This window comes from Trichosurus vulpecula, chromosome 7 (genome assembly GCF_011100635.1).
Source record: "Trichosurus vulpecula isolate mTriVul1 chromosome 7, mTriVul1.pri, whole genome shotgun sequence".
NCBI classification, from domain to species: Eukaryota; Metazoa; Chordata; class Mammalia; order Diprotodontia; family Phalangeridae; genus Trichosurus; species Trichosurus vulpecula.
In genome coordinates this window covers 56,242,140-56,255,531 of record NC_050579.1, presented here as the reverse complement: position 1 = coordinate 56,255,531, position 13,392 = coordinate 56,242,140, and the positions used below count along the sequence as shown (strand labels likewise).

Sequence of the window (13,392 nt, the reverse complement as noted above, 5' to 3'; positions counted from 1 at the left end):
TTCAAATCTGGCCTCAGATACTTATGAGGTGTGTGACCCTGAGCAAGTCACTCAGCCCTGTTTGCCTCAGTTTCCTCATCTGTAAAATGAGCTCGAGAAGGAAATGGCAAACTGCTCAAATATCTTTGCCAAGAAAACCCTGAATTGGGGTAATGAAGAGTCAGACACAACTAAAACAACTGAACAACAACAAATTCTTCATGAGTTTATAGACTTGGATTATACCCTCTTTCAATCTTTAGTCTGTCTTCAAAATGAAAGTCATTCCACTGCTTGATCTTTTCTAAAAGTTCTCATAGCTTTTTTTGAAATATCTTTAAACATTCTACTATTCATTGTGGAACATTGAAGAAAAACTACACTGTTTCCCAATCTGGTCCCTTGTTATCCAGTCTTCTAATATCCCTCATTGGATCGAGACTAGTCTTGTGTAATTCTTGGAAAATTTGTCTGGTAACTTAATTAACTCAAATATTTATCTTCATTCAAATACAACCCATTAGTGTTGCTATTAGATATTTAGCACAAAAGTATTGATTATAAGTTTGTTTTACTTCTAAACTATCCTTTCTTATGACAAGTGTAGTGGAAAGAGTGCTGGGCTTAGGGTGAGGATAGATTTGAGTTCGAATTTTACCCCTAAAACTAACTATGTGACTGTAGCATCATGTACTTTGCATAGCCTAAAGTGTTATAGGAATGTCAATTATTGCCGTTTTAGTGAAAGAACTTAAATTTTAAACGCAGCTTAAAGTAGGTTGAAATTTGACATTTTCGGCTTTAGAAAACATTAAAAGAATTTAGAGAATTGTATTCTAATGTTTCAGAGTAAGGAAGAAAATTGTTGGTCCTTTTTCAGGGAGGAAAATTCTGTTAAACTGAAAAAGAATGCTGCCTGATAATGGAGGAAATAGTGTACTGTTTGCATCTGATTTTTATTGATATATTTTGTTTTTAATTAGTCAGCAAGGCTTTTATTTCCTACTGTGTGCTAGAGATAGAGAGATAAATGTGAAACCCTCCCTTCCCTCCAGGAGTTTAATTCTGTTGAAGGGAAGCCAGATGTACATATTTAAGTATACACAAAATAAATACAAGGCAATTTTTGAAGGAGAGGTACTAAGACCAGGTGGTATCATGAAAGGCTTCATGTGGAAGGTGGAGATTGAGCTGAATTTTGAAGAAAACAAGGGGTTCTAAGAGGGGAGAGGGAGATACTTGCAGTTATGGGAGACAGCCAGACATGGAGATAGGGGTTGGAGTGTCAGATAGCAAGAAGGGTTGTCCATCTGGACTGGGGAGTCTAGCAAGGCAGGGAGTGATAATGGTTAATGAGGCTGGAATGGGAGGTTGGGGACAAGTTGGGAAAGCCTTTAGAAATCAGTGGAGTTTGGGTCAGCTAGGTGGCACAGTGAGTAGAGCACCAGCCCTGGAGTCAGGAGGACCTGAGTTCAAATCCAGCCTAAACACTTGACACACGCACTAGCTGTGCGACCTTGGGCAAGTCATTTAACCCCAATTGCCCTGCCTTCCCCGCTCCAAAAAAAAAAAAAGAAAGAAATCAGAGGAGTTTGTATTTGATCCTAAAGGCAGCAGGGAGCCATTGGAGCTTATTGAGTAAAAGAATAACATGTCAGTCAAATCTACACTTGAGGAAAAGTGCTTTAGCAGATGGGTAGAGGATAGTTTGGAATGGGAAGATACTTGAGGTTTTTATGCCACTTTTATTTCTGAATATTTCCAGTCAGTCAATTAAACTGCTCTATGTCAGGCACAGCGCTAAGTGCTGGGGATGCAAAATGAGGCAAAAGACAGTCCCTGCTCTCAAGAAGCTCATAATTTGATGAGGAAGACAACGTGCAAACAAATAATTGTGTATCTCCATATAGATGGAAAATTATTTGTTTGCATGTATATGATAATTAGGAAATAATTAACAGAAAGAAAGCACTGTAATTAAGATGAAATGGCAAAAGAGCTCCAAAAAGCCAATGAGGAGAAGAATGCCTTGAAAAGCAGAATTAGCCAAATGGAAAAGGAGGTCCAAAAGACCACTGAAGAAAATACTACCTTAAAAATGAGATTGGAGCAAGTGGAAGCTAGTGACTTTATGAGAAATCAAGATATTATAAAACAGAACCAAAGGAATGAAAAAATAGAAGACAATGTCAAATATCTCTTTGGAAAAACCACTGACCTAGAAAATAGATCCAGGAGAGATAATTTAAAAATTATTGGACTACCTGAAAGCCATGATCAAAAAAAGAGCCTAGATATCATCTTGCAAGAAATTATCAAGGAGAACTGCCCTGATATTCTAGAGCCACAGGGTAAAATAGAAATTGAAAGAATCTACCGATCACCTCCTGACAAAGATCCCAAAAAGAAAACTCCTAGGAATATTGTTGCCAAATGCCAGAGCTCCCAGATCAAGGAGAAAATACTGCAAGCAGCCAGAAAGAAACAATTTGAGTATTGTGGAAACACAATCAGAATAATACAAGATCTAGCAGCTTCTACATTAAGGGATTGAAGGGCTTAGAATGTGATATTCCAGAGGTCAGTGGAGCTAGGATTAAAACCAAGACTCACCTACCCAGCAGCTCCAAGGCAAAATGTGGATTTTCAATAAAAACAGGACTTTCAAGCTTTCTCAGTGAAAAGACCAGAGCTGAATAGAAAATTTGACTTTCAAACATAAGAATCAAGAGAAGCATGAAAAGGTAAACAAAAAAGAGAAATCATAAGGGACTTACTAAAGTTGAACTGTTTTGTTTACATTCCTACATGGAAAGATGATGTGTATAATTCATGAGACCTCAGTATTAGGGTAGCTAAAGGGAACATACATATATAGAGAAACAGAGGGCACGGGGTGAGTTGAATATGAAGGGATGATATCTAAAAAAAATCAAATTAAGGGATGAGAGAGGAATATATTGAGAGAGGGAGAAAGGGAGAGATAGAATGGGGTAAATTATCTAGCATTAAAGTGGCAAGAAGAATCAATTCTGTAGGAAGGGAAGAGGGGGCAGGTGAGGGGGAATGAGTACATCTTGCTCTCATTGGATTTGACATGAGGAAGGGATAACATACACACTTAATTGGGTATCTTACCCCACGGGAAAGAAGGAGGAAGGAGATCAAAAAGGGGGGACAATAGAAGGGAGGGCAGATAGGGAGAGGAGGTAATCAAAAGCAAACACTTTTGAAAAGGGACAGGGTCAAGGGAGAAAATTGGATAAAGGAGGACAGGATAGGAAGGAGCAAAATATAGTTAGTCTTTCACAACATGAGTATTGTGGAAAGGTTTTGCATAGTGATACACATGTGGCCTATGTTGAATTGCTTGCCTTCTTAGGGAGGGTGGGCGGGGAGGGGAGAGAATTTGGAACTCAAAGTTTTAAAAGAAGATGTTCAAAAAAAAAGTTTTTGCATGCAACTAGGAAATAGGATATACAGGCAATGGGGCATAGAAATTCATCTTGCCCTACAAGAAAGTAAGGGAAAAGGGGATAGGGTAGGGAGTGGGGTGACAGAAAGGAGGGCTGACTGGGGAATGGGGCAACCAGAATATATGCCATCTTGGAGTGGGGGGGAGGGTAGAAATAGGGAGAAAATTTGTAATTCAAACTCTTGTGAAAATCAGTGCTGAAAACTAAAAATATTAAATAAATTAAATTTTTTTAAAAAAGACGAATTGGAAAAGGCTCCCTGTAGAAAGTAGCATTTTAGTTCGGACTTAATAGGAAGATGGGGAGGTTAGTAGGCAGAGCAGAAGAGGTTGAGTGTTGCAGGAGTGAGGGACAGCCAGAGTAAATGCCCAGAAAGAAGAGATGCAGTGACTGTTTATCCCTCTCTTTCTCCTCCCCAACTAGTTATTCTTTGTAGTAAAGACTTAAAAAAGAAGGGGAAAAAGCAGTTCAGTAACTTCAAATAACAGTATATGCAGTATAGGATAGCTTTTGATAAAGAATCAACATTCCTTCTGCTTCTGTTTAAAATGAGCATCCTTCACCCTTTAACTGAAACTTTTACTTATTGGAGGCCAATCCTTTGCTCAGTCTTTGCCCAAATTACCACCACCACCCACAAAACAAGATATGCAAAGCCAAGCAGAATGATTGCCATATTCTTTGTTTTCTCTACCATTATCCCTTGATAACCTTTCTTTTTTTCAAGTTTATGTGATCTAATTATGTCACCCTCTCTCTATCCTTCTTAATTTATGCTAACTTCTACATCAGTCAGATGCCTTTCTCCATACTTTAACACCAAAATTCTGATCTTCCTCTCCACCCCATCATCTTCAAATATTCCAAATAACTTCTAACAACTTGGCCACACAATCATCTTTGTCAGTTTGTTCCTCCTCTTTGCAAAATTCAAGTTAAATATTGTCCTTCCCCGCCCTTCCACTGGAAATGAATTTCCCCTATGATTTGATCACTGCAGTCCCCTATAACCTTTAGTATAGTGACACTTTGCTTTAAAAGTTTCTTATTTACTTATGACATTGTACCATCTCTTTTTATGTATGTATGCTATATTAGCTCCTTATAGGCAGGGACTAAATTTTATGGGCTTTCCAGCCAGCTAGCACTTCACTTCAGCCTTGGCAAATGCTCTGCCCTTGATGGGCCTATTAGTTGATAAAAGTTAATTGGTTGATATGCATGGAAGTAAATGTCAGTAGGGCTAAAAGGGCATTTTCTTATAAAACTTCTGTGCCTATCAAAAGAGCTATTGCATGATCAGAGTATATGAAAGAGGAAGAGTTTAGAAATGAACATTTTAGCTTCTAGATAGCTATTTCATTTTTCTTTACTTTAGATTACCATCTGCAAAATGAGGAATAATATTGGTCACCAAAGATAAAAATTATTTCTAAATATGAACTAAGGGACAGATTTCTAATTTCTTGTGCCATTATAGAGAAAAAATTTACACTTTTTCTGATAGTTGGTAATGGATTTTCTTTTAATATCTACCAACCATTTTTTTTTCCTGTGGGAAATATTTCTCTACCTTTTTCCTTCCAAAAATCTACTTAGTGAAATCACAGACATAAATTACAGTAATTTCAGAGCATATTTCTTCATATGTGGCACTGTTGAAATGTTTTCTATTTATATTGAATCTGACATTTCATTTATTTTTTACTTCTGTTGGCAGAACTTCCCTATGGCTGGGAGAAAATAGAAGACCCTCAGTATGGGACATACTATGTTGAGTAAGTTGCTTCAGCAATTATTTATTTGTCCAGTTATTATTTAGCTGGGCATATAACCTTAGAAAGCATTGGATTATATAATTTCTTACTGTACAGCACAACATTCTAAATAAGGTTCTAAAGTGAGAAAGTTATAAGAATATATACATTTTTATTTAGCTCTATAGATAGATATGTGTTTATGTGTATGTATGTGTTTGTGTGTATATATATATATCATATATATACATATACTATATATATATTTACATATATGTATTTTGTCTCCTCACACAAGGCTTGTTACAGTGATATTTGAAATATTTTTGATGGGTTGGTGGGAAACATCCAAGATGATTAGCAAAAAAGTTGTCACTATTTCTGTAGACTAAATGGTACAATAGTAGGCAAAAAGATATAAAATTAGGAAATTGAAGTAGGTGTCTTCAGGTATTTAAAGGATTGTCACATGGAAGAGAGATTTTATTAGATTTGTTTTTTTCATTACAGAGAGTAGAACCACTTGTAGGAACAAAAAAGTTAAGAGTTGTTGAAAAGCAGAAAGTGAGTTCTTCCTCATTGCAGATCTTCAGGCTGAGAGTGGATGACCACTTATCAGATTGCTGTGGTCAGATTGAGCTAAATAGTCTTTGACTGTGAATATTTTATTGAAAAGTGTCAGAAGCCGAAGTCAGAGGATTCTGGGTTCAAGTCTCAGCCCCAGCACTACCTCTGTGTGATGGTGGGCAAGTTGTAACCTCACAAGGGAGCAAAATTGTAGATAAGGGACTTTGTCAACTTTCAAGTCCTCTGTTAGGAAATGTCATCGTCGTCGTCATCATCTAAAGTCATTCTCCCATTGTTTAATGACATTCAGATAGAAATAGTCCTGAGATAAGTGACTGCCCTGTGGTTCTTTTGTTTTTAACATTCTGAAGACTAAGCAGAGTTAGATAAAATATCTGGGTTTATAGTTGAATAGAAGTATTAGAATGTAAGTTCATCTTCTCTGGGTCTACTGAAAGTGTCACTACAAGTCCAGTAGCAGATGGAACAACAAGGATGATAAGAATTTGATCCTGTTCCACATAAATTTCGTTTCTTCTGCTAGACCTCTATATTTTGAAAGCTTTTTGTCCCACTGAGCTTGTACATTATGAGTAGTTGGCATAGTAAATTAAAAACAGTGTTCCGAAGTATTCATGGATCTGTATTTTGTTTATGAGCCTAGTTTGATATGTGGTAATGGTCTAGTTATGGTATAGTGTATTGGTTGGCTTCTTCAGGATATTTTAAAGACTGTGGAGTACAGGGATTTGTTACCTGCCAAATCATCAAAAAGATAATAAGCTGCTTTTAAAAATTTTTTTTTACATTTTTATTTAAGGTTTTGAATTCCAAATTCTGTCTCTTCCTGACTCCCTCCCCTGCCCTGTACGTGAGATGGTAATACATATAGTTTAGACATAGATATAGATTATATCATGTGTAAATATGTAAAATGTTTCCATATTAGTCATTTTGTACAAGAAGACAGAAATAAAAGAAAAAAATGAAAGAAAGAAAGGGAAAATAGCATACTTCATTCTGTGTTCTGTCACTATCAGTTCTTTCTCTGGAGGCAGATATTATGCTTTGTCATTAGTCCTTTGGGATTGTCTTGGATCATTGTATTGCTGAGAATAGCTAAGTCATTCACAGTTCTTCACCAAACTATTGCTATTACTGTGTACATGTTTTCCTGGTTCTGTTCACTTCACTGTGCATCAGTTCATGTAAGTCTTTCCAGGTTTTTCTGAAATCGTCCTGCTTGTCATTTATTATAGCACAGTAGTATTCCATTACTTCATATACCACGGCTTGTTTAGCCATTCCCCAATTGATAGGCATCCCTTTGATTGTCAATTCTTAGCCACCACAAAAAGAGTTACTGTAAATATTTTTCTACATATAGGTCCTTTCCCTTTTTTGGATGTCTTTAGGATATAGACCTAGCAGTGATATTGCTGGATCAAAGGGTATGCACAGTTTTATAGCCTTTTGGGCATAGTTACAAATTGCTCTCCAGAATGGTTGAACCCATTCACAACTCCAACAACAGTGCATTAGTGTCCCAGTTTTCCCACATCCCCTCCAACATCCGACATTTTGCTTTTTTTGTCGTATTAGCCACTCTGATAGCTGTGAAGTGGTTCCTTAGGGTTGTTGTAATATGCATTTCTCTCATCAATAGTGATTTAAAGCATTTTTTTCATATGATTATAGTTTGATTTCTATATCTGAAAACTGCCTGTTCATATCCTTTGTCCATTTATCAAAATAATAATTTTCTGATATGTAATTCTAGTTATCAGGACATATATTGTTGGATTTTCAGTAAATATTTGCAGCTTATAGGGATATGTTGTTCAATTTCTGTCTTTTCCTTAAGGATAACCCTTCTCTAATTTCTGATGGTGACATAGTAGTAATAATAATATTAGTTATAACAACTGTCATTCTCATTTTCAGTAGATTTCAGATAGAAATGCTCTTGGGGCAAAGCCTCCTATCCTGCTATTGTTCTTTTATATTTATATTACGAAGATAGACGAAGCAACTTGATTTTTGTAATTGAATAAAAATATTAGGATATATACTCTTCTTTTGTAGACTTTGAATTATTATTATCATTATTATTTCCTTTAAGGAGTTAGACAAGGAGGGATTGGTAGGAATACGTTAAAATTCTTTTTAAGAAATTCTTATGTGGCTTTCCTGATTACTTTAAAGGACATATAAGAGTTATAACTAAACTTTCGCTGACATTAGCCAGGTATAGTAGGTTAATGTCAAAAATCTTAGCTTGTACTCTTTATTTGTTCTTCATTGCTTGCGGTTTTGCCATGCCTCTCATAGGTGGTGTATTTGCAAACAACAGTGTTTCTTCTGCAGTTAGCTTTTAAATCCGTGCTCTAGAGCTTAAGTATCTACATATCAGGCACATACATTCAGCACAAACATTAGCACCATCCTTGAAACTAGTATGCAGAGCCTGGGATTTAGGTCACAAAAGCAAATTCATCAGTCATTAGTAGCTAGAAAAATAGGGAATCAAAAATATTAGATCTTCCTCTTTTATTACTTCCCCTTTCATTCATTTGCTGATATGTAGCTTTGTTGAACACAAGTGTTTTTGAATCTATACATATGACTAAAATGACCCACATCTCCTACTTTCATATTGTGTACATAGAGAATGTTTGTGCCGGACAAATATATTACCTGAAGTTATTTAAGAGAGATTTCTGGATGAATCCTTAAGAAGTCATCAAAATTTTTATCAAAAATCACAGAATTTTAGCTGGAAAAAACCTTTGAGTAGGGCTTAACAACTGTGGGCACAAGGTTGCCATAGTGCTTAACTATTTTATCATAGAATATAAACAGTCTTAGTCCTTTATTCTTTAATGTTTGTTTGTTGAATTCTTTGTATTATAGTCAAAATTATGTTAACATATTTCCTTCTTCCCATTAATGTACATTTTCATTTTTTAATAACTTAGAAGCCCAAAGTATCAAACATCACTGTTCAGTCTAGGCAACAGTAGAGACTTGCCTGGGAATTTGTCAGATTTTTAAGTCTCCTTTTTATCTTAGGCTTTGCTTTCTGGCTCTACAAAGTGGGAATTACGGTCATGGGAAATGAACAGGATGGTCAAAGGGTCAGCAGTTAATACCTATTTATTTAGTGCTTACTATGTGTCAGGAACTGGGCTAAGTGGTGGAGATACAAAGAAATGCCAAAACAATCCTTTCCCACAAGGAACTACATTCTAATGAGGGAGGCAACATCCAAACAACTATGTACAAACAAGATATCGACAGGGTAAGTTAGAGCTAATCTCAGAGGAAAGGCACTAGCATTAAGGGGGACTTGAAGAAAATGAGATTTTTAGACAAGACTCAGAGGAAACCAGCAGGCAGAGATAAAGAGGGAGTACATTCCAGGAATGCTGGACGGTCAGTAAAAAGGCAAAGTCGGGATAGAGTGTCCTGTGCAAGGAAAAGCAAGGATGCCTGTGTCCCTGGATCAGAACATTTGTGGAAGAGACCAAAGTATCAGAAGACTGAAAAGGGAGGAAAGGGCCAGGTTGTAAAGGACTTTAAAAGCTCCACAAATAATTTTATATTTGATCCTGTAGATAACAGAGAACCACTGAAGTTTATTGAATAGCGGGGCAGCACGGTCAGACCTATGCTTTAGGAAGATCACTACGGCAGCAGAGCGGAGGATCGACTGGAGTGGAGAGACAGTTGAGGCAGAGGAAACCAAACCAAGGGCCATTGCAATAGTCCAGCCATGAGGTGATAAGGGCCTGCACCTGAGTGGTGACAGTGTTGGGGAAAGAAGGGTCTGAATATGAGAGATGTTGCAAAGGGAGACGTGACAGTACTTGGTAAGAGGTTGGCTGTGGTGGGTGAAAGAGACTGAGAAGTCAAAAGTGATGCCTAGGGTGTGAGCCTGGAGAACTAGAAATTTTGGTGGTTCCCTCTACAGTGATAGTGAAATTTGGAAAAAGGGATAATCAGTGGGGAAAGATAATGAGTTCCCTTGGTACTTAGTGAGGTTAAGATGTCTACAGGACATCTAGTTTTAAATGTCTAATAGATGGTTGGAGATATGAGACTGGACAACAGGAGAAAAGTTCAGACTGGATAAGTAGATTTCTCTTTGTTCTGCGTGTAGCCCAAGAAGTATCCTTGGCTGAAATTTTCAGCTCCCTCTTTGAGCTTTTCCGGGTGAACCTTGGAGACCCTTCTATATATAGTACTTTTTTTTCATTAGAAATGGGAAATTGCTGCCGATATGCTGCCCTCTTTCTATGCAAGCTGATCATAGGTCTGTCTTTTGATGAATTTGGGGAATGTTTCCTATCAGTCCATTAATAAACAGTTATTAAATACTTACCATGGGCCAGGTGGTCTACTAGATTCTGGGGATACAGATAAAAAATGAAACAACCTCTATTTTCAAGCAGTTTACTTTCTATTGAAAAGATAATATATACATATATAAGTGTACACAGAATAAATATCAAATAAATTCAAGATAATTAATACAAGGTAGATCTATAGAAAAGGAATCTTATCATAGGGGATAAGCACTCAACTTGGAATCAGGAAGACCTGGGTTCAAATAACGCCTCATATCTAGTACTTCTCTTACCCTGGGTAAGTCACTTAACCACTTTGTCTCAGTTTCCTCATCTGTGAAATGATGATGAATTCTTAAGCCTTAAAAAGTTGGGTAATTTGCTAAAACTCACAATCAGACTAAGACAGAAAGAGAAAAGAAGGAAGGAAGAAGGGAATTGGGAGGAAGAAGAAAAGGAAAGATTGATTAAGACTCAGGGGTAGGGCACGTGCGGCCTCAAGGCTACATGTGGCCCTCTAGGTCCTCAAGTGCAGCCTTTGAATCCAAACGTCACAGAACAAATCTTCTTAATAAAAGGATTTGTTCTGTAAAACTTGTACTCAGTCAAAAGGTCTCCCAAGGACCTAGAAGGCTACATGTTCCTGAACCGTGTACTAAGCCTGATACCATGCTAACACAGGGAATACAAGCAAGCAAGATAGTCCCTGAGCTCACAGAGCTTACACTTTAATCAAGAAAGAAAACACATAAGATAGTGATGGAAAGGTAGTCCAAGGCAAGGCCAACAAGGAATCTGGGTGCCTGGTGAGTTACGAGTTGAACGAGGTTTTGGAATAAGCATGGCTGGCCAGGGTGCTTCAGTTTGGAGACATGCTCACCACTGAAGATGAGACTATAACTCCTATCTCCTTTCTCTTTATCTAGTGCTCTCTTCATTATACCACGACTTAAAGAATTAATTATATAACTTAACAATTTGAAAGTCATGATTCCCTATAAGGGGAGTGCTGATTTTTATGATTTTCTGGTACAATAATGTTAAATAATGTAGTGACATTTTTTGTCTGAAATTTTGCTCGTTTAAAGAAATTTTAGTCCATTTAAAATTCAGAGGTTCTTCTTTTTGTACCATGTACTCCTTTGGCAGTCTAATGGTTTTTTATTTTTTTTAAATGCATTAAAATCTAAATGTAATAATAATTCTGCTATAAGTTTTAATACAATTTATTCAAGAGACCAAAGCTGTTGTCTGTTTAAAATCCTAAACAGGATTTTCCATTAAGAAAAAATAATAATTTTTTTAGTATTTATTTTTATTTTTTTCAGGGGTCAACAATCTTCTTTTTATCATTTTTTTAATTAAGATTTTTTATTTTTAGTTTACAACACTCAGTTCCGCATGAGTTTGAGTTACAGATTTTCTTTCCTCCCCCCCACCCCCCTCCCCAAGATGGCATGGAATCTGATATGTCTTCTACATATAACTTTGCATTAAACTTATTTACACAATAGTCAAGTTGTAAAGAAGAATTATGACCAATGGAATGAATCATGAGAAAGAAGAAACAAAACCAAAAAAACAAAAACAAAAGAGAAAAATAATAATTTCTAAGTGAGTTTAGGAACATTCTTGAGGTGACCAACCCCTTTCCCTTACTTATTTTAACAGACCTTGAAATGACTGAAAGTGAACACAGCAACATGATTGTGCATGATTTCTAGGACAAGCTTATATTAAAGAGGATAATTTATTAAATTAAGAAAGTGCAGCTTGTACTCAGAGTGTACATATTAGTATGGAGTCAACTGAGCTGTGGAGCTTGTTGGCTTGATTCCCAGATTAGTTAGGTTTTCAACTACAAACATGGTAATCTATAGTTAGCTTATGGATGGAGATTAAAAAGATCTTTCTTAAATGGCTACTCCATGGAGCTATTAGTTGTCAAACCAGATGGCACCATGATTGTTATTGGCAGGATTATTGGAGTAGGAATCCAATTGCATTGTCACTTTTTACTGGTGCATAGAGCATGGGGCCCTGAAAATGAGTAATTCATTTTTAAAAAGATTGCTGTAAAAACAGGTTCTTCATAAAAATGCTGCCATTTTTAGAAATATAACTTTGACATAGGATTTTTTCTGTAGTAGAAATGTAGCACATAATTTGATGTGCCTATGTTTTTGCAAGTGAATTTGAGCAAATGATAAGATACCACATTTAGAATACTTGTATCTTAATGATGTTTCAGTAGCTCTAATCCTATGTGAGATCATAATTATGTTTCTTGGATAAATTTAAACTTCCTTTTTGACAGATCATTTTATGCATTAAAAAAGAAAACACACGTAACGAAAATGACACTTAGAAATTATATATTGTATGTAGAGGTTTTTTTTGAAAATAGCAAACATTTAAAATCATATTTTTATTTCTGTTTAACTTGATTTATTACTCTGATCAATAGTATTCTTCAGTACTGCTTGTTATTCCTAGTATTATGTGAAAATTCCATGAATTATTCTTTTTTCAAGGAAAAGATTTTATTCCAGGTAGAATTTGTTTGGTTGGGTTTTTTGGGGGGGGCGGTGTTTGTTTTTGGAGGGGGAAAGGCAGGGCAGTTGGGGTTAAGTGACTTGCCCAAGGTCACACAGCTAGCGTATCAAGTGTCTGAGGCTGGATTTGAACTCAGGTCTTCCTGATTCCAAGGCCGGTGTTCTACTCACTGCGCCACCCAGCTGCCCCGAATCATTTTAATCTAAGGAAAGTACAGTCAGTCATATTGTTTTCTTAACCAGGATTTCTAACTCTTTTGTATTAAGTATTTGCAGGAAGGTGATTACTCATTTGCATGTTCCTACTCTGTTCTCCTACACCTCATCAAAGGTGTAAATACAAATTACTACTTTTCATGTTCTGAAGCTTCCCTTGGTGAAGTGAATCATTCTCAGTCCAAAGGGACTTCAGGCTCTTTCCAAACAGGTTTTTTTCTTTGATCAATGTCTGCTTCTAGTATAAAAGGATATTCAAAAGGTCTCTCCGTTAAATCTCCATCTCTTATAAATAAAATAACAATACCTAATTCAGTTCTGGCATTTTAAATTTGAAGTGGGATGAGGAAGGGGCCTTTCACTTAATTTCATTCATTTCATTTTTATCATTAGATAAAATATACATAGTACATCTTTGAGTTGAAGTGAAATCAGATCCAAAAGAATATTTGACATTCTCACAGGTCTGAAGCTTAGCAACCATGTGTGCTCA

The 13,392-nt window shown here is 36.3% G+C and overlaps 1 protein-coding gene across 2 annotated transcripts in view; it reads left to right on the top strand.

Annotated features, from left to right (window-relative positions):
* The window catches only part of MAGI3 (membrane associated guanylate kinase, WW and PDZ domain containing 3), a 237,935-nt gene that overhangs the window by 162,631 nt on the left and 61,912 nt on the right, over window positions 1-13,392 (top strand). For both annotated transcript variants that reach the window (XM_036766303.1, XM_036766304.1), the window contains exon 7: window positions 5,176-5,233. In XM_036766303.1, coding sequence (XP_036622198.1) covers window positions 5,176-5,233 — 58 coding nt within the window. The remainder of the gene's footprint in view (window positions 1-5,175; window positions 5,234-13,392) is intronic.